The sequence below is a fragment of the Akebia trifoliata genome, chromosome 14, assembly GCF_017979445.1.
Source record: "Akebia trifoliata isolate Shusen 1 chromosome 14, ASM1797944v1, whole genome shotgun sequence".
Classification (NCBI taxonomy): domain Eukaryota; kingdom Viridiplantae; phylum Streptophyta; class Magnoliopsida; order Ranunculales; family Lardizabalaceae; genus Akebia; species Akebia trifoliata.
This window is the reverse complement of record NC_141388.1, coordinates 11,943,086-11,963,679: the sequence shown is the minus strand read 5'-3', so window position 1 is coordinate 11,963,679 and position 20,594 is coordinate 11,943,086. Positions and strand designations below refer to the sequence as shown.

The window sequence follows — 20,594 nt, the reverse complement described above, 5'->3', positions numbered from 1 at the left end:
TCCCAATATTAAGATTTGATAAAACCCAATCCAAATCTTATTGGATTAGTTTTAAGTCCAATTTGATCCTTATGGAATTGATCTCAGATCGATCTGATCTAATCTACACCTAAATCATTAACAATCCCAGTACTTTGTAAGAGGATATATAACATGTTTACTTCTTGGATTAATCCCTTTCACGGAGAAGATTGCGCTAGATCTATTGCCTTTTTGGGATCAAAATCAGAATTACTTTTATCTGACTAGTTCTCTCAAATCTCATTTTTTTGCCCATTTCCTTTGATAAGTTTGCATCGACTCTTAATAATTTTAGTCTAAAATAGGAAGCCAATGAACTCGATTGACCGACATGGGAGGAAAAAAATGCCAACAGTCCATTAATAGTTAAAGTGGTTGGGTATGCATATCTTAAGGTGAACCCATAAGGATTCAAATCCAGCCAACCAACAAAATGCATATAATTAATTAATTATGGTAGTTATGAAAGGACACTTAGTTTTTTAGCAAACGAAATGGGTCCAACGCGTTATGTCGATTTCATTATTGTTACTGTAATTTGTAAATCATAGTTGGTGGGTTAGGTGTTATTTGTTTGCGTGTTACGATTGAGATTCTTGCGTGTTTGATTTTTTTCTCCAGAACTACTTCTCTAAGTAAAAATGGGTATTTTTTTTCGATGATCACATCAACTTCACGAGTTTTGAAGAAGTTGAAAATGGCATTTGGATGGAACGCACGATCAATTGCTTCGAGTGGATGCTGGAAATTAAGTTTGTCAAAATGTATATTGGATGAGATATCCATTTAGCACTCGCGCTTTCAATAAAAATCCAAAAATACCCCCATTGAAAATCGCTTAAATCGATGTACCTCATATTTTTAATGTTCAGGGGAAGAAAAAAGCAGATCAAAATATCTAGGCCTTATTCAATGATGTCTACATCGAATTCTCTCTATCTTTTTACAAATAAATAATTTTACATTATTTTTAATGAGGAGGTAAATAAAAAATTGAGTGTTGATTTTCTAATTCAATCCGTCAGAATAACTCAAAAACTCACTGACGTGGCAAGTGCAAGAATTGTTGATTTTCACTCTCGAGATATACAATTGTACATGTTTTATGGGGATACACAATTATGCATCCAAAGAGAAAAATCTACCATTCTTGCACATGCCATGTCAGAGAGTATTTGAGTTAGTCTGTCAAAGTTGAGTTAGAAAATCATTACACTAAAAAATTAGTTCAAAATGTATTTTTCACTTAAAATGTTAAAACGTATCTTTTTGTACATGTAAATATATTTTAGTCATTTTCTTAGAATTCGATAATTGATAGTTATTCCCAACAAACAATAGTTTTAGGAATCTTTACATGGCACCATAATCACAAAATTCTCCAAATTATAGGAAAAATCCATAAAATTCTTTGAATAAGGGACTAATTAACTAAATCGATGAATTTTCCAGAAATTAACGGACGATTTATCACCTAAGGGCACACGTTAAAGTGCAATAAATACACTTTGGAAATAGTGATTTGGGTCTAGAATTGATCCGAACCAAAGTCAAACGAACCGACCCGTCCCATTACTCCTCTTATTAGGTTTTACAGTTTTACCAAAACCTTTCATGTCGTTATTCAATTTTATAGAAATCTGAAATTCACGATCTTCTTCATCTGCAGGTTTAATGGTACGTTCTCTCTCATGAAGTTTCTGTAATTTTTTATTTTGGAGGGGCTCTGATTCGAGATTACTTTTTGGTTTTAGCCCTAATTCTTCAATTTATGGATTTTTCCCCTTTAATCGATGATGCTTTGGGATAATTGATTATGGAAATATTGTATCGTTTTTCTAAAATTTTAATTTATTATTCCTGTGTAAATTCTATAAGAGATGTTTACTTCATTGTACAGAATTCGATTTGGGGTGTTTGTTGTTGTTGGTGAGATGGGAGACAAGGCGGGGAGAGGGGAGGGTCTGATCTTTAATGGTTTTGATTTTCTGTGTTTTAGGGATGAACCCTTTTTTTTTGTTTTTTTGTTTTTTGGGTTTAATTTGGTTAATGCTGTTTGGAATATTATTGGGGTGCTATTTCTTTTTTAGGTCTAGTTTGGTCGATTGCTTTTTTTTTTTTTGCATGAATAGGGCTGGATTTAGATTTGAATTAATATAGGAATTCTTGTTTGGGAGAGCTCACATAGAGTTCTTCTTGATTAAAACATCAATTTTGGTTCTATAAAAGCAAAATAGAATAGAACAACACAAAAGGGTGATGTGGGGAATTTTTTGGATCTCCCACTCCTCGAGATCTGCAATGCAATTATGTGTCTCTCTGGCCTTCTTCTCTAATGATCTTCTAAGTTTTTGATTGTCTTCTTTGGTGAACTTTCCTTTTCTTGATCGTTGTCTTTGTCTGCCTTAACCTAAAAAGACATCGGAGTGGTGTCGACTAAGGAGTCTCCGACGATCAAGTTAGTGTTTGATATAAGTTGCAAAGCAAGAAGAAGAAATAAGAGCAATAGAGTTCTTTGTGGCATGTGCCTTAAGTTTGAGTGGAAAAGACATCCATATTTATAGAATGGGCTCTTTAATGGGGATGGTAAACTCAGTTGTAACTACTCACCCTTGTTGTCTAGCATCTATGGTAATAAAAGCCCATGATGCTTTGATAATAATGATGATCCACTTCTCATGGTTCTTGTAACCTACATAAGGAGTGACCTTAAATATGGAACTGCTCAAACTCAATAACTCAGTGACTATTTAGTTCCTAGGGTTGATATAGTCAAGTTATGTGTCTGCAACTCTTTCGGGTACTATGTGTGTTTTACCTTGGTGGTAGAGCATGTTGTAATGACCTTTGCTACTTGGGTAGTTTTATGGTGACTAGCTATAGTACTTTCCTATGTTGCTACTCATGTAGTTTTACACAATTCCCTTAGCGTGTCAACCTCCTTAAAGTAATTCCCAAGAGTAGTGGGAGGAGGAGGTAGGGTTGGCAACAGATCAATTCGATACCGAATTAGTACCACTCAAATACCAATCCGAAGATTTTTAAATGTATACCTGATCCGAACGGATTAATGTATATGTGAATTGAATTCGATTCGTTTCATTTCATCCTTAATTCGAAATCGATCTGATCCGAACATATGCCTTATTTTCAAATGATCAATGTTCAAAAAATTTAAAAAATATAAAATCATATAAAATTTTAAAAAATTTACTTTCCAATTATAAATATAGAGGGAAACAAAAAGACAAACATTTTATTTATATGAAATTAAGAATTTAAAAAAATTATTAAAAATTGTTCAGAGCGGATTGGGGTAAATCTGAATCTAATTAGAAATTGTTTCGGATATAAGATTCCAATCCAAAAATCTGATTTTTCATATTTTTTCGGATCAGATTGGTTTAGAGATTGGGTATATTTCGGATCATTATTAGCCTAGGAGAAGTAATAGTAGTAGTAATTACAACAATAGTATCAACTACTGAGCTAGAGAAGGAGAAGAAGCAGTAGTATCAGCTATTAAGCAGGAGCAGTAACGTCAACTATTGAGCAGGAGTAGGAGAAGAAGTAGCATCAACTACAGTTGTTGATAGAACTTGGTCATCACTTTAGTGTTTGAGAAAAGGGTTGGCCATAGTAGTCGAGCCTCTTGCGAATTGATAGGGGGGTTAGACATTATGTTCGAACCTCAAGCGAATTGAGAGGGGGGGTCTAACAAAGAGGTTCAACCAAGGGGTCTATTTGGTTCCTACAAGTGAGATCTAGTGCAATTGAGAACAAATTATCAACATTTTTTTTTATAAAAAAGTTTGATTTTGTAGTTAAAAATTTGTAAAGGATATCTCATTGTAGTCAATGCTACAATATTTTTAGATATTTTCATTAAGCTTATGTATTAGTTTGGATATGATACAACATGATAAGGTTTTGAGATGAAACATGGTTCCTACAGGTGAGATCTAGGTGCAATTGAGAACAAATTATCAACATTTTTTTTATAAAAAAAGTTTGATTTTCTAGTTAAAAATGTTCTAAAGGATATCTCATTGTAGTCAATGCTACAATATTTTTGATATTTTGTTCCTATAGGTGAGATTTGTAGAAATGTTGAATTTATTGAGATTTCTTAGATAAATATTAAAAATGCCCCAATAGGGTATTTATAGACATTAAATCAACCAATTATCCTAATTTAGAAGATTATAAGAATAATCTATAAGGTCAAAAATAATCTATCAACTATCCTAATTTAGAAGATTACAAGAATAATTTAGAAAGTCAAGAATAATCTATTAAGAATATTCCGGAGATATCCTATTAGGCTCCTTCAAGATGGTGATTCAGAGGAGACACTAATCTTGAAGACTAAGTCACGCAGTCGAGTCCAAGAAAGAGGCTTTGTAAGAGCGTCAGCAAGCTGATTAGCTGAAGAAACATGGGACACATGAAGCATAGAGCGTTGAAAAGATCCCGGACAAAATGATAATCAATAGAAATGTGCTTCATGCGAGAGTGAAAAACTGGATTAGCACAAAGATACATGGCGCCAATGTTATCACTGTAAATAACCGGCGGCGAGGGAAGTGAGACTCCAAGTTCAGCAAGTAGAGACCTAACCCACTGAACTTCCGATGCAGCAAAGGCAATCGCTTTGTATTCAGCTTCAGTAGAGAAGCGGGCCACAGAGCGTTGCTTCTTCGAGTTCTAGGAGATGGGGTTAGGACCAAGAAAGAGAACATAGGCCCCTGTAGATGTGCGATCATCAGAGTTCCTGGCCTAGTCAGCATCGGTGAAACAGTGAAGGGACAGATAGGAGCTTGTGCGAAGGCAAAGTCCAAGATCACGAGTACCGTTTAGATAGTGGAGTAGACGTTTAGCAGCACCCCAATGACGTTCAGACGGTGCATGCATAAATTGCGAGTGTTTATTAACCACTAAGGCAATGTCCGGGCGTGTGACAAAGAGGTACTGAAGACTCCCAACAACCTGTCGATACAAAGTGGCATCCGTGGGGGGAGAGCCATCATAAAGTGAAAGTATAGTACCAACTACAAAAGGTGTTTAGAGAAGAGCATGTTATGTCGAGCAAGTAAGTTCACAATGTATTTCCGTTGGGAGAGGAAGCATGAGTGTTGGTGTGAGAGAACTTCGATACCGAGAAAGTAGGATAGCGACCCCAAGTCTTTGATAGAGAACCTGGCAGCCAACTGAATAATGACGCGAGAAACAAAAACAGTATCACTACCCGTAAGAATTAAGTCATCAACATACAACAAGAAGTAAGCAGTAAGACAATCGTGGTTGAACACAAAAAGAGACATGTCCAACTAGGCATGAACAAAGCCCAAGTGGAGCAAAAAGCTACGAAGTTCTTGGTACCATGCTCGAGGCGCTTGCTTAAGATTGTAGATGATTTTTTTGAATTTGCAAACATAAGAGGGAAAATTGACATCAATAAAGCTATGTGGCTGTGTCATATAGACCTCTTCATTAAGATGATTATGGAGGAAAATATTATTGACGTCAAGTTGCCAAAGAGCCCAGCCGTGTGACAGTGCCAGACTTAGAACAAGACGAACAGTAGTGGGCTTAATAACCGGGCTGAAAGTGTCATAATAATCAATGTTGAGTCGTCAGTGAAAACCCTTGGCAACGAGGCGAGCTTTGTATTTGCCAATAGATCCATCAGGATTGCGCTTGATTCGAAACACCCATTTACAACCAATTATATTATGTGAGCCACTAGAAGGAATAAGATCCCACATTCCATTCCGAAAAAGAGCATCAAACTTAGTGGACATAACAGAGCGCCATTGTGGATCAGTAAGGGCTTGGGTTACACTTGTGTGCTCAATGTCAATGTCAGTAGGTAGATGGGAAGAGATAAGGCAATACTTGGGGTTCGATTTGTGAATGTTATTTTTTGAGCGGGTGAGCATGGGGTGGCCATTGGAGACGGGTCTGGGCAAGGTGAAAGTGACCGGGGGAATGGGAGAGATAGAGGAAGAGCTCGGCGGTGAGGAATCATCGTTGGAGGCCGTGGGCAAGTTCAAGGTAATAGGATATCTCCAGAATATTCTTAATAGATTATTCTTGATCTTCTAAATTATTCTTGTAATTTTCTAAATTAGGATAGTTGGTAGATTATTCTTGACCTTTTAGATTATTCTTGTAATCTTTTAAATTATGATAGTTGGTTGATATAATGTCTATAAATACCCTATTGGGAGTATTTGTAATATTTATCTAAGAAATCTCAATAAATTCAATATTTCTACATGGTATCAAAGCCTCAAGGCTAACGTTGCTCATCCCTAACGCTAGCCGATCACACCTCCACCACAAATTTTTTTTCTGAGTCATGGCCTCCACTCCAACCACATGGCCATCTACTACTTCTCACGCCACCATCATTAATCCTCTAAACAACACCACACACCTCATTGCCATTAATGTTTCGGCACAAGCACCTCTAAAACTTTCATCCACAAATTACACTACATGGAGGCTCCAATTTCAAATGCTTCTCATTGGCTACTATTTGCTCGGGTTTATTGATGAAACAAAGCCATGTCCACCTTCCATCGTCATGCAAAACGGTGTCTCATCGTCCAATCCCAATTATCTCATGTGGATCTGTCAAGACCAACTCTTGCTCAACGCCATCATCAGTTCTCTCACACCATCACTAATCCTATTCATTGCTACTGCTAAAATGTCCTATGATGCTTGGACGATTCTTTCCAACACCTATGCTAAGCCGACTTGTGGTCACATTCTTGGTCTCAAGGGCCGCCTCACCAACCCCGTCAAAGGCACTCAATCAATCACTGAGTTTATGCAATGTATCAAAACCACCGTTGATGCACTAGCCCTTATGAACGTCTCGGTTGATTATGAAGATCTCGTCATCAAAATTCTTAATGGTCTCGACGAAAACTATAAAGAACTTTCTAATACTATTCAAGCGCGAGAAACAATCATCTCTTTCGATGAGCTACATGAGAAATTGCTCAACCATGAAGCACAATTGGCGGTCAAAACAGATTCATCTTCTCCTACCCCTGTCACGGTTTTTCTTGCTACTCGGTCTTATCCACAGAGTCATGCTTCATTGCCCCAGCCATCACGTGGTCTTCCCTGCTCCTTTAACCAATCTTGCGGTCAGTCCGCTCGATCGCTGCACACCTCCTTGACATCTCGATCTTCAGTTGTGTGAACAACATGGTCACTTTGCAAAACATTGTTCCGTTTTCAAGCATGTGCCATAGACTTCCATTGCCCAACAGTCACGTCCCCAACCTACACGGCCACTCATCCAGCGGCTTCTCCAACACCATCTGAATGAATCCTAGACTCGGGTGCTTCTCATCATGTCACTACTGATCTTGCGAACCTTTTGCTTCACTCTCCTTATGATGGTTTTGATGACATTGTCATCGGTAATGGTAAAGACTTAGTCATCACTCATATTGGCTCTTTCAACCTACCCACCTCATCCTCCTTGTCCTTCCCAATACTCTTTGTGTTCCAACAATGATAGAAAATCTTATCTCTGTTTTCCAATTATGTAACACTAACAATGTTGTTGTTGTCTTTTCTAGTCTGGCTTTTAGGTGAAGGGTCGTCAAACGGGGGCCCTTCTTCTCCAAGGACAACATAAGGACGGAGTTTATCATTGGCCGGTCACGATGGGCTCATCGACTCCACCACATGTTCACTCGTCTATCACTTACTCCATGTCTTTGTGTCACTCACGTCTTGGTCACCCATCCCACAAAATTATTTGTCATGTAGTCTCATCTAATGTTTTTTCTCTATCTTCCCGTCTTCTATCAAACTTTTCTTGTAATTCTTGCAAAATTAATAGAAGTCACAAGCTTCTGTTTTATGTAGATGAATTGGATATATCATTGTAGTCAATGCTACAATATTTTTAGATATTTTGGATATTTGGTTCCTACAGGTTAGATCTAGATGAATTGAGAACAAATTATCAACATTTTTTATTATAAAAAAGTTTGATTATGTAGTTAAAAATGTTCTAAAGGATGTCTCATTGTAGTCAATGCTACAATATTTTTAGATATTTCCATTAAGCTTATGTATTAGTTTGGATATGATACAACATGATAAGGTTTTGAGATGAAGCATGGTGATTGTTCCACTGAATAAGAACACAACGGGGCCTAGTACAGCCAATAATTCTTAATCCACATTTCTTTTCTTACTAATCTAAAATATTTAAGCCCTCTCACAATTTATGTACCCCAAAAAAACTTATTGTAAACTATGGTTACCTCAAGAAGCCATTCTTTTGATCTTTTTAGGGCTTATGAGTTCGGAAGAAAAATGTAGCAAGATGTCTAGAAAAGAGTAAAGATTGGATCATTTGTATTGATTTGAAAATTTTGAAATCTACAAGGTGTGACTTGATTCATGGTGGGTATTGATATTCTTTAGAAGCCATGTGCGTTCCAATGTTGTGCTCACTACCCATATATCATGCTTGGATTGCAGGATACGACAATTTTTTTTGCCCAATCCTACATATGCTCTTTATCTAGACCTCAAGTATATTGAGAAACTATATGATTTATCACACATCAGTTTATTCCTTTGGCTCATTAGTAAAGTCGCAATTGGGGAGACTTGATCTCAGAACCCTGAGGAGTCACCCCATGGGTTTTGCCAAAGTTAAATTTGCATATAGCTTGTTTCCAATTGCTAGCATGCACCTTAGTGGAAATTGATGGTGTGTTCTCTAATGATGTGGATTAACTCAACACATTTTTTTATTCTTATTCATTGATAGATTCGAAGGAAAATTAAAAAAATATATATATAAAAATACATTTAAAAAAAAAAGCAATGAGAGTGGTAAGTGAAACCAAACATAATCATATTTTGATCTATACTGTAGGTTGGGGCTCTAGAGAATGCAAGAACGATGTCTACAAGTTGCCACGAACTAGAAAAGGGAAAAATTATGCTTGGATAATTCTAGGCATATTAAATAGAATATGAGTCTTGGAATATATGAAGATATAAAGGAATGATAAAGCTTATTTAAAAAAAAAAAAAATTAAATAAATAAGTAAATAATTGAGACCACCAAAGAGTCTTGGGGCTTGTAAGAGATATATGTGAGATACAAGAGCACATATACTTCCGTAAAATTATAAATTTGGAAATGAAATCACCACTAAGAAAGATGAAAATTGGTAAAACTTTAGGACCAGAGGTATTCTGATAGAAATATGGAAATGTATGTGAAGTTTTATATTGTCTTGGGCTAACTAAGATATTCAATAATATTTTAAAGACTAAAAATATGTTAAGAGAAAATGTATTGTCCCTGTATATAAGAATAAAGGAGATACACAAAGCTATACCAACTATTGAGGTATTAAACTTGTGAGTTACATTATGAAACTATGGGAAAGAGTGATCAAGCAAAGGTTAAAACAAAACAAATATATTGGAGAACCAATTTAGTTTTATGCACAATAGATCAATCATCTTGTCAATCTTTCCATTTAGGGTATGTTTGATTGCATGGAAAGTCACTTTCCATGGAATTTGAAATCCATGGAAAATTAGTTGTGGAAAATAGGTAGGGTTGGAAAATCAAATTCCATTGTTTGATTTTACTTGGATAAAATCATGGAATATATGAGAAAAAAGAAGAAGAGAAGGAGGAAGAAGATGAGAGGAGGGGGAGAGGAAGAAGAAGATGACGAGGAAGAGGGAGGGGGGAAGATGTGGCGACGACAACGGCGGCGACTGTGGCGATGGAGGTAAGTGAGGAAGATGGGGGGAGAACGTCGTGGTGGTGGTGACGGAGGAGGTGAGGGATGGAGAAGAAGGAGAAGAAGAAAAAAAAAAAGAAGAGAGAGAGAAGGTGGTTGGAGACGGAGCCGACGGCGACGACGATGGTAACGACGGTGATGACGACAACGACGGCGAAGTTAGTGTAATGGTGGTGGTGGTAGTGGTAGTGGTGGTGGTAGGGAAGAATTGAGGATGGAAAATATGGGTGGATTTCATTTTCCTACCCATATGGGTGGAAAAGTGAAATCCATAATTTAGTGGACTCTTTGAATGGGGTGGAAAATGAATTTCCATTTCCATGTGCAATCAAACACTTGAAAAATGTCATTTTCCATGGAAATTGATTTTCCACCATATTTTCCATGTGCAATCAAACATCCCCTTAAGGTGTGTATGATTACCCATGGAAAATGAGTGGGATTTCTATTTTCAATGGAAAAAACACATTTTTCATTGTTTTATTGTTCTCTTTCCATGGAAAATGGAAGTTCACCCTCATCCAAAAGTCCAATAAATTGTGGATTTCATTTTCCCACTTATCCCCATGAAAAAAGGAAATTCACCCCCAATTTAAAACCTTAACCTCATCTTCTTCTTCTTCTTCCCACCACCATCACCACCACCACCACAACAACCGCCAACCACCACCATTACCATCGACACCACCGTCGCCAACCACCCTCCTCTCTTTCTTTCTAATATTTTTTTCTTCTTCATCCACCCACAACATTTGTCGTTGTCGCCTCCCGATCTCTCTTCTTTTTCTTTTATTCTTTATCATTTTCCCTTTGCCTCACCCTACTCAACCTCCATCCTTGCTCTGCTCTCTCTTTCTTTGCCCTCTATCTTTATCTTTCTCTCCTTCTTCTTTATCCTCTTCCCTTTGCCCCACGCCTGTTTTACCTTCATCCTTGCTCCGTTCTCTCTCTCTACCTCTTATCTTTTATCTTTCTCCCCTCCTCTTCCTCCTACTCATCTGGTTTTTATTTTTCCTTGGTATTTTCTAGATGCAATTAAACAATGAATATTTTTTTTTCACCTTACCCATTTTCCACTACAATTTTTTCATGGAAAATGACTTTCTATGCAATCAAACATCCTTAGACAATTGGTAGAAAATTATAGGGAAATGATGAAAATTTTCTATATGGTTTTAGACAATTGACATAATTAAGGACATGCATAAGAGGTGGTTGCTAATGTGAAGTGAATAGAGAGGAGGCAAGTAAGTTCTTGGTTATAGTTTGTTTCCATCAGGGATTGACTTTGAGTTTTGTATTTTTTTTGCTCTAGTTATAGATGAAGTAATTGCTCATATTCAAGAGCTTGTAGCTTACGGTATGTTATTTGCAGATGATCTGGTATTAGTTGATGAGACCAGAGGGAGTCAACACCATTGGAGTAATGGAGGGGTGTTAAGAGTCCAAGGTCATTAAAGTAAGTAGAACCAAGATCAACTATGTGGAGTGTAAATTTAGTATCTATTTCCATGAAGATGAATGTCTAGTAAAAACAATGGTCTATAAATACCTTGAAGTAACCATTTTCGTTACTTTGAGTTTACTATACATAAGGATTGAGAGATTTAGGAAGATGTTGCCTATAGAATAAAAGTTGAATGTTTAAAGTGAGGTTCACTTTTGGAGTGCATACAAATTAAATTAAAAATAAAACTCTATAAAATGACAGTAAGACCAGCTATGCATTATAGAGAGGTGGTCAAGAGGCATCATGTTAATAGATTGAGCATGTCATAGATGAGGATGTTGAGATGGGTAATTGGAAAGATAAAATTAGAATTGAAAGCATCTGACAAAATGTAAGAGTAGCTACAATAGACTTGAACTAATAGAAAGTCAATTGTGATGGTTTGAGCACATTCAACAAAGGCTGATTATGGACCCATTTAAAAGAATATACAAGTTAAAGTGAAGGCCCAAGAGAATGTGGATTGAGATAGTGAAAGCTTATATGGACTCACTTTCAATAGTAGAAGTCTTGGCTCTAGACAGAATTGAATGAAGTAACATGATTCATTTAGTCAACCCCAAATCTTTGGGATAACATGGTAGGCATTTTTTGTTTGAATACAACGAATCAAATTTCTATGTTGGAGTATAAGCTAAACCTGAAAAAGGTTCATCATGCGAGGGATGTGGTTTCTATTCAGTGATTCTCAATTAGAACTCTATCGGAGTGGGTAGAGAGATTAGAACTGAACAGCTCTCCTATTTCTTCATTGCTTCCGATTGATGGCTATTATGCCTCTTCCTGCTCCTTTGACTTCTTCGACTCGTCTTCTAGCTCAAACTCAAACACATAAGCCAAGACTCCTAATTCCAAGTAACGTTATTTATAGTCCTTTGCAAGTATATAAGCGGAGCGAGAGCGACTAGAGTTCACTTCAGAAATAGGGATTGTTGATGTAGTTGCTTTATGTTTTTTTTTCTTCACCAAGATTGGGTTGGTATTCAATGTACCATACTATATCGAAACAGTGCATCCCAGGTCTTTCTTGGTTGGACAACTCAACTGGCTCCGCTCGGCAAGAACAAGTCTCTGTTTTCTCTTTGGGAAGCAGAGCAATCCGAGTGATTGCCTTCGCGGATCCAAACGCACTCACAAGGCGCACAATAATAATAAGACCAATAGAGACTTCATAAGGGACCATTTGAGTTACAAATCGTAATGCTCCCAGAGAGGCATATTTCAAATATAGAGGACTGGTATTTTTGGTGTCATAGGGGTGGGATTGACCTTTCTAACACATTCTATCGTATTGGTATGGCCCTACGGATTTGTTTTCAATTGGAGCATCAAACAGCGCAACCCGGTTCTACTTGACTAAGCCCTGTGCTCGTCCAAGGAGGGAATTTGCTAAACCCCAACTCCCCTTTTTGATAACAAGGCAGAAACCCCTGAAGCCGCCCTCGCTTTCCTCTCTTCCGAGATCAATTTTTTCATCATCTTCAGGGGAAGAACCGTGCATCAGAAGTTTATGAATAACTTGGTCAAGTAGTTTACACAAGGTAGAGGTGTTGATATTCAAGGAAACGTAAACTGCTTGGACGTGGGATTGAGTTGACAGAACTCAGCTCCAAATTTATTCTATTTTAGTGAAGGGATCTTTTGGACTCCATATGACTTCAGGGTGATGCCTAACTTTTTCGAAGTGTTATGTATAAGCCTATATTTCTAGGAGTATGCTGTGTATACAAGATCAAATTTCAATTTTATGAATGTTTTGGTTTTTCTTTCAAGAAACTTATATGAAGATACTGATGTTTATAGTTTTTTGGTTTATGATCAGCTAACGTTATAAATATATCACGATGGAATTGGCGGACAAGGCAGTTGGGTTTCTATTATCTGTCATAAGCTTATCCATATTCACTTACTATACTTTTTGGGTCGTCATCCTGGTTTGTTTCCCTCTCATTGTTGTTCAATTTGGGTTTCCATGTGATTCATCAATAACTTCTATTTACTTGTACTTTTCATCCTTTTACAGCCATTTGTGGACACAGATCACTTCATCCACAAATACTTCTTACCTCAAGAGTTTGCTATTTTGATACCTGTTTTTGCTGGTGTGACCATTCTATGCCTATTATGCGTCTTCATTGGGTTTGTGAAGCTCAAATCGAAAAAGAAAAAGGCTTGAAAATAAGTATTCTATTTATTAAATTTTGAAGGATTCTGAAATGTTTTTCCTTATATGCTTTGACAAAACCTTTTGGGTGTTGAATGATTGATACGAGTTTTCAAGTAGAGAGACAAAAAGATGAGGTTTTCCTAAATCTTTAGTGTTAAACTCATTCTAACACGATTTGAACTCGATCGACAATCTGAAAGTTCATGGATTTTCTTGACCTGAAGAACCAGAGTTCACGGTAGACACCATGAAGGCTTTTGTGACAGAGATCTTGATAAGATCTCCAAATATTAGATTTTATTATTCGTCTCCTCGTTGATTACTGACTTAAATTCAATCTTTTTTCTAATCCAGGTCCAAGCCCTGATTGGGCTTGATCTATGATTACGTATAAGAAATCCACAATGCAACCCATGAATGTTTGTGTCTTTCCTTACGTGGTTGATCCCATAGGATAAGGCCTTATATTGAATGGTTGTGATGCATCATACTTCTGCTATAGTGGATTGGTCAGGCTGGCCTATTGTTTACTTGCCATAGCTTTGGTGAACTTGAGATGATCAATGTTGACCATTATAATGTTGGACAAGCACTTTGGATCGGCTACAAACCAAATCAATTGATCCAGAAAATCCTTACTGGTCTAGTTTGGAAAATCTATATTAAGTTTAGTTGTGACCAACCCCAAGGGGATGGGCCAAGTGGCAGGCCGAGCCTTGATAAGCTTCTCATGAAGAGTAGTATGTCAAGTGGTCGAAACCCCACGAAGCAATGAATTCTTTGGGGCCACCCTCATCAGTTGCACGTAGGACTTTTCGAGGGGGCTGTATGTGTGTGTGATCATAGGATTAGTCTCACCCATGATAAGAGGGGTGGTGGGGGAGTTGCGACCAATTTCATAAGTACAAAAATATTAAACACATTTTGTCCCCCGAAAAACTCGCACTTCATGGGGCAAACAAATTGATTCTTATCAAATGGTTAATCAAGATGGCCATAAGATTAATAGTAGCACTCGTGCGCAATCAACACAATAAGCATGCACATGTGCGCACGACACGAACAAAGATCTTTAATTTACTGCATTTTGCGATTCAGCGTAATGTTTAGCTGCTCTTTGCTGAGGGTCGGAATTAAGGCATCCAAGCACTCAATTTGATATGGTTAGAGGCTCAGAGCTAAGGGGATGGTGGGGATTATGAGCTCCTGGACTGATTGATATCTATTGGGTGTCGAAGAAGATATGATTAATGAAATGTAATACAGTAAATCAAATCTCAGGCATTGAACAAATGTGTTATATTTATAATTGTCTTATATAATAATATAAATATTTTTACTAAGGTTCAGGCAAAATAAAATTTAGTATTTTAGTATTACCCCCTTATAAAATTGATGAAATTAGTGATACATCGCACGAAATGTGAGATGAGGTCCTCCGTCCTAAACTTTTGTTGACTTGGTCTATTAGTTAACAACATATGTTTAATTGACAGTTTAAAGTCTGAGTATTGAAATTACCCTTATAAAATTTAAATTATCAAAATGCCCTTCCTTTACTTGACGTATCTACACCGTTGGATTGGATGCATTTACACCGTTCGATTGAAAATGTAAAACTCTTTAACTCCATCTTCTTTAAGAAGGTGAAGATGAAGTTTGAGTTTTGCCACTATCACACCTATTGCATTTAGGATTATTGTTGGATTGTTGTTGTGATTGTTACAATTCTATTTGTTAGAGCCATTGGTTTGAAAACCTATCATTAACATTTTTTATTTCATTTTCAATTTTGATTTGATTTTTGGTTATATCAAGTTAAAAATTCCATATTTTATGTAATAAGTAGAGGTTTGGACTCTCTGGTGAGATTTTTTGACTATTCAAATCTTTTCCTTGACAAAGAGAAATTTTACCATTCGACCATATCAGTGCCTTCCTCTAGATCTAGTCCTGGATCCTGATAGATTTTGACACCATGACTTATGTTTTTGGATTTTGGAGGGAGGTAACATTAATATCACCCATTTTGCATGGAACTTTTACTAAAATATCCAATAAACTTCTTATCTTTTTCTAACTTGGTTTGGGTTGGATATGATTTTTTCCAGAGTTATTCGGATATTTTCACCTTTCTGTATGGTAATTAGGAAATAACTCATACAAAGATAGTCTTACATGGGAAAGGAACGCTAAATCTCAACGGTATATATAGAATCTCTAGTTTCTTTACTTTTAATTATGATTAATGGTGGAGGACACCTAGATGTGGTGGCGCTGCATGCCCATAGATGTGTTTTCTCCGAGATATGAGTAAAATACATCTTCAGACATGTTCACGCTATCACGTCAAGGTGTCACCTGTGTGTCTCCCACTGATGTCACTCTAGCACGACTCTTTAATTATTTATGTGATACAAATCATACTACAATAGTGTCAAAGATGTCACCCACGTTCAAGCAGGCGTGTATGTGATTCAGCACTTTGGCACCTCACAAAGTGGTAACTGGTGTACATCCAAAAGGATGCAATCCTTTCTCTTGGATTGTTAAAGAATAATGCTGAAGTGACCTCAGTTTGTAACCTCATACCGCACTTCCTAACATGAAAGTGTACGGGAATCATAGATGCTTTTCATCGAGATACAAGTGAAAAAGCATATGATTCCTATCTACCCCCTGTCAAGAAGTGCGATGTGAGGTTCCAGCTGAGGTCACTCCAGCACAACTTATTGTTAAATTCAGTGCCGACTCAATAGAAGTTGATGCCTAAGGTGAAACTCTAAATAGGCCCTTTTTATATTTTTTTGCAAAATATATTTAATACATTAATATAAATAATATTAAGTAATTATCTATATAATAAAAACAATGGGGATTTTTTTTTCTTTCTTTTGCTAAAATTATCTTTTATTTATTTATTTAAGATATTAAGAGATTTTACTAATGTCTAACAAAATTTTAATTAAAGTGTGATTTGTCAATAGCTTACCTTACACATGAAACTTGGAGGTTTTTATGAAGGAATCTTTAATTTATTTATTTTTAATCTTGAAGTTTCAAGGCGGGTAATTTTGATTATTTGGAAACTATTAATTTCTTATAAGTTAATCATGATCTAGAAGATCTTAATTAACATCTATTTTAATGAGGCAAGGACATATTAAAAAAAATAAATCGTAAGTCTAACGTTATTAACTTAGTAAGATTTAAAATCTCACTAAGGGCTGTTGAACTCATCTTGTGGCATCCAAAAACATGATCCAATGCCACATGATGTAAAGGAAAAAATTATAAAAACCTTGATAATAAAAGAAAAGCTATCTTTCAGCATTGAACATTAATTTTATATTTGAGAGTTCGATGGAATTTCAGTAACCATTCATTTTCAAAACCTTGGATCAAACCAAAAAGGAAATAACCTTTTTAAATTTATTTTCGGATATGAGTTTTTCCATGAAATCTAGACAGTTGTAGCGTTGGATTTGCCAATTTGATAATTCATTCTAATCTTAGTAAGATACAATAGGTGGGACTCAGTTTCATGTTAAAGAATTATTGTTGAAGCTACAGGCAAGGGAATCTAAAAATAAATAGTAAAAAAAACTTAAGGTGGAATTTATGTGACAAACTTAAAAAGAACCTTTTTTGGAGAGCCTTCTTTAAATGTGATCCCTAAGACAATTGCCCTGTTAAATTAAATCTAATGAGCATCCAAGTGATATAGACATCCCAAATTGGGAAGGTAAAATCCAAGGATTATTCAAGAAATAATCTAAACATCCTAAATTGTGATTATTTTGGCAACAATCATGATGATTGTTTGAACAATCACATTTAATCCATGAAAGGAGATCTCTAGGATCAGATCATGTCACTCTAACTTAAACACATTGAAGGGGTGGATTTACCGTGGGGGCGATGGGGGCACTAATGACATTGCCCCTTGACTTAAGTATTTTCTCATAAACTAATAAAAAATGACTTAAATAATTCTTTCTAAAACCACTAACATTAAAACCTGTGAATTTTCGCCTCAAAACCACTCATCTTCATATTCTTTAACCTAATCGGGCAATTATAATTTGCCACTATTACAAGAAAATCTTGGCTCCACCCTTGCATGTGGGGACCATAAATCTCTCTCTCTCTCTCTCTCTCTCTCTCTCTCTCTTTCTCTCTCTTAATTTAGTTGTGTTGAGTTATCTAATAAAAAGATTGTGTTAATAGTGTTAAGTTTAGTTCCACATCCGACACTCATTGTGTTGTCTCTCTTCATATAAACTTTTGGGCCTCTTCACTTATTGTCAATTGATTTTGAATTGGACCCTCAAATATATCATGATATCAGAGTGGACCTTTTTTGTTTTTCACGTCATCTAATTCATATCTCCATGTGCTTTAGTCCAGTCTGGCTCATACGTGCGGAGGCGTGTTGAGTTTAATCCCACATCAGACAGTCATTATCTTGTCTCTCTCCTTATAACATAGTATCTTGTAGATACTTTGTTTAAAGTTGAAACCTGAAACCCTGTTACAAACTTTTTTTTTTTGATAAATAAAACCCTGTTACAAACTTAATTCACATGGAAAGTGAATGATATCATAAAGACAGAATATGCACTTCAAATTTCAACATCTCTAGCTGCATTACTTATTTTATTAGTTTTTCAGATTCTGAATTATTTTTCTCCATTAAAGTCCAAATTTAAGATCATTAATCCATAGTTCCATGCAAAATAAGAAGACTGGATTAACGTCCGTAATTCTCTGATTCTTGGGACAAAGGAAAGTTGTTTAATTGTTTATTTTGTTTATCCATAAAAAAGTAAATGAAAGTGCAAGAAATGTACTCATCATGACTCAGTTTCTTTCCAAAACCCAAATCTGTAAAAGCTCATCCATTGTTGGTTTTTCAAACCCCAAGAACCATCATCTACATCTATACAACCAAAAAAAAAAAAGGCTCAAAAACCCATCAATCTACTTCCCCTGCCTGATCATTCCAATCCCATCTCTACAAACATCAAATCAACAAACCCCACCCATTTTCACAGATCACCAACACAATTCTCTACCGCAAACAATAAAACAAAATGCCAAAAAACAAGAACATCAAGATACGAAGAAAAAGAAGAAGAAACACACCAGGGTCTCAAACTCAATCCGAAATTCTCTTCAAGCCCACGAATTATCAAAGGCGGCAGAGGTGATCGCTTGAGAGAACTCTTGAAAGCTGATACGGCCGTCTCCATCTGTATCAGCCTCCTTGATCATTCCTGTTAGCTCCGCAGCTGTAAGAGCGTGCCCTAATTTGGCCATCGAATGCGCCAATTCTGCAGCTGTAATGTACCCATTTCCATCACGATCGAACATTCGAAAAAGTTGTCTTAATTGCTCCTCTGTGTAAGGAGATCTTGCTGGGAGGAGATCTGGAGCTACGAGAGCTACAAATTCTGAAAATTCAACTAAACCATTGCTGTTAGTATCAGCTTTTTGGATTAGGGTTTCAAGCTGATCTGCACTTGGTTTTAGACCTAGAGATCGAAGGAGTGATCCGAGCTCTAGCTGCGTTAGGCTTCCGTCGTTGTTCCGATCAAACGAACGGAATATCTCCCGGAGTTCCGCGAGTTGTTCGTCGTCTAGCTTCACTGGTTCTTCTTTGCTCATTTTTCCAGAACTCTGTGTGCCCTCCTAATTCAATTTCTACAAATCCTCTATTTCAGCAACGTTTCTGTCCCGATTTCTTCAAATTTCTCTCAATCTACTCTCCTTAAACACGATCTACCAAAATTCGCCTAATCTGCTTTTGCTTCTTTCACTCGATCAACTAAATCTCTTCGTTTTTCTTCCTAAATCGATCGAAAATCGAATTCTCTCTCTTTCTTCTTTCTCGACCTAAATTTCTTCCTTATTTTGATTCAAAGATCCGAAGCTATCTCCTTAGATTCCGTTTCTTCGCTACTTTTCCGGATCTAGATCTTGTTTTTCTCTCTTTTGTTCGATAAATCTTCCGAATTCGACGTGATTAACGATGATATCGGGTCCAATTCGATCGAAACGAAGAAAAAATTATCTTCGTTGTTGGATTTCGGATTGGAGGAACAACAAACGCGTCAGCTTTTGTTTTTTCTCGGGTTTTCTATCAATGAGATTGGTCGGCATTTGGTATTCTGTCAAACAACGACTCTAATCAAATGATCGAAAGTCGAAACCTAACCTAATCCCTATTTCCCTACATAGAAAAATAAAAAAATAACAAAATAAGCGGCGACTGAGGCGGGATGTCCATGAAAGGGGAGTACTTCCTCCCTTTCAGAGGACGGTAAATGTTTTTTTTATTTTTTTAATAGTGATTTTCGATCTTCCCCTCTAACACAAGCTCCTGATGGCATGTGTCAGAATTATAAATTCTTTCTCTAGAGATACACAATCAAGAGATGTATGATTGTGCATCTCGAAAAAAATAATCTATAATTCTAACACATGCCACCCCAGTGATGTACAAAAGCTTGTGTTAACAAAAATTATTAGTAAGAAAGAATATTTATCATCTTCAACAAAGGAGGAGGTACCCCCCTTTCATGGACATCCCGTCTCTATCGCCGCTTATTTTGCTAATTTTTTTTTTAGGAAAATAGGAATTAGGTTAGGTTTCGACTTTTGATCATTTGATTGGAATTGTTGTTTGACAGAATATTTATGAGGATGTACAATTGTGTATCCCAAAGAAAAAAAATCTATGATTCTATTCTATACCACATTATGGGGTGTGTGTCCAAAGGGAACATCAATAAATCATGACACTTTCTTTTCAGAGAGATTTATTGAGTAGACCTACCTATTGTAATTTTATACAAAACTTTTTTACTTTATCAAGTTTGTTACGTGAGCAAATCTTACTTTATGAATTAGACTAGTATGACTAACTTAATAAGATTTGAAATCTTACTAGGGGTTGTTGGACCCACATGGATTATTAAATTAGCAAATCCAATGCCACATATTTATAGATTTCATGAAAAAACTTGGATTTAAAATAAGTTTTTTTTTTTTTTTTAAAAGAACTTTTTGAACCTGA

General features: G+C 36.3%; 2 protein-coding genes across 3 annotated transcripts; one reads left to right on the top strand and one right to left on the bottom strand.

Annotated features, from left to right (window-relative positions):
- The first annotated feature begins 1,542 nt into the window (after nt 1–1,542).
- DPMS2 (dolichol phosphate-mannose biosynthesis regulatory protein-like protein) lies at nt 1,543–13,658 on the top strand. 2 transcript variants are annotated; one of them, XM_086422960.1, is made up of 4 exons: nt 1,652–1,698; nt 11,212–11,295; nt 13,169–13,280; nt 13,370–13,658. In XM_086422960.1, exons 3-4 carry the CDS (start codon nt 13,191–13,193, stop codon nt 13,520–13,522), a joined length of 243 nt encoding a protein of 80 aa, XP_086279086.1. In that variant the 5' UTR covers nt 1,652–1,698; nt 11,212–11,295; nt 13,169–13,190; the 3' UTR covers nt 13,523–13,658. The 2 variants fall into 2 exon arrangements, with proteins under 2 accessions (XP_086279085.1, XP_086279086.1); XM_086422959.1 differs by lacking the exon at nt 11,212–11,295 and having other exon boundaries at nt 1,543–1,698.
- Nucleotides 13,659–18,269: 4,611 nt separating this feature from the next.
- On the bottom strand, nt 18,270–19,824 carry LOC147386284 (putative calcium-binding protein CML18). Its single transcript, XM_086424120.1, has one exon. The coding sequence runs from the start codon at nt 19,181–19,183 to the stop codon at nt 18,692–18,694; it is 492 nt and encodes a 163-aa protein (XP_086280246.1). The 5' UTR covers nt 19,184–19,824; the 3' UTR covers nt 18,270–18,691.
- Nucleotides 19,825–20,594: the final 770 nt, after the last annotated feature.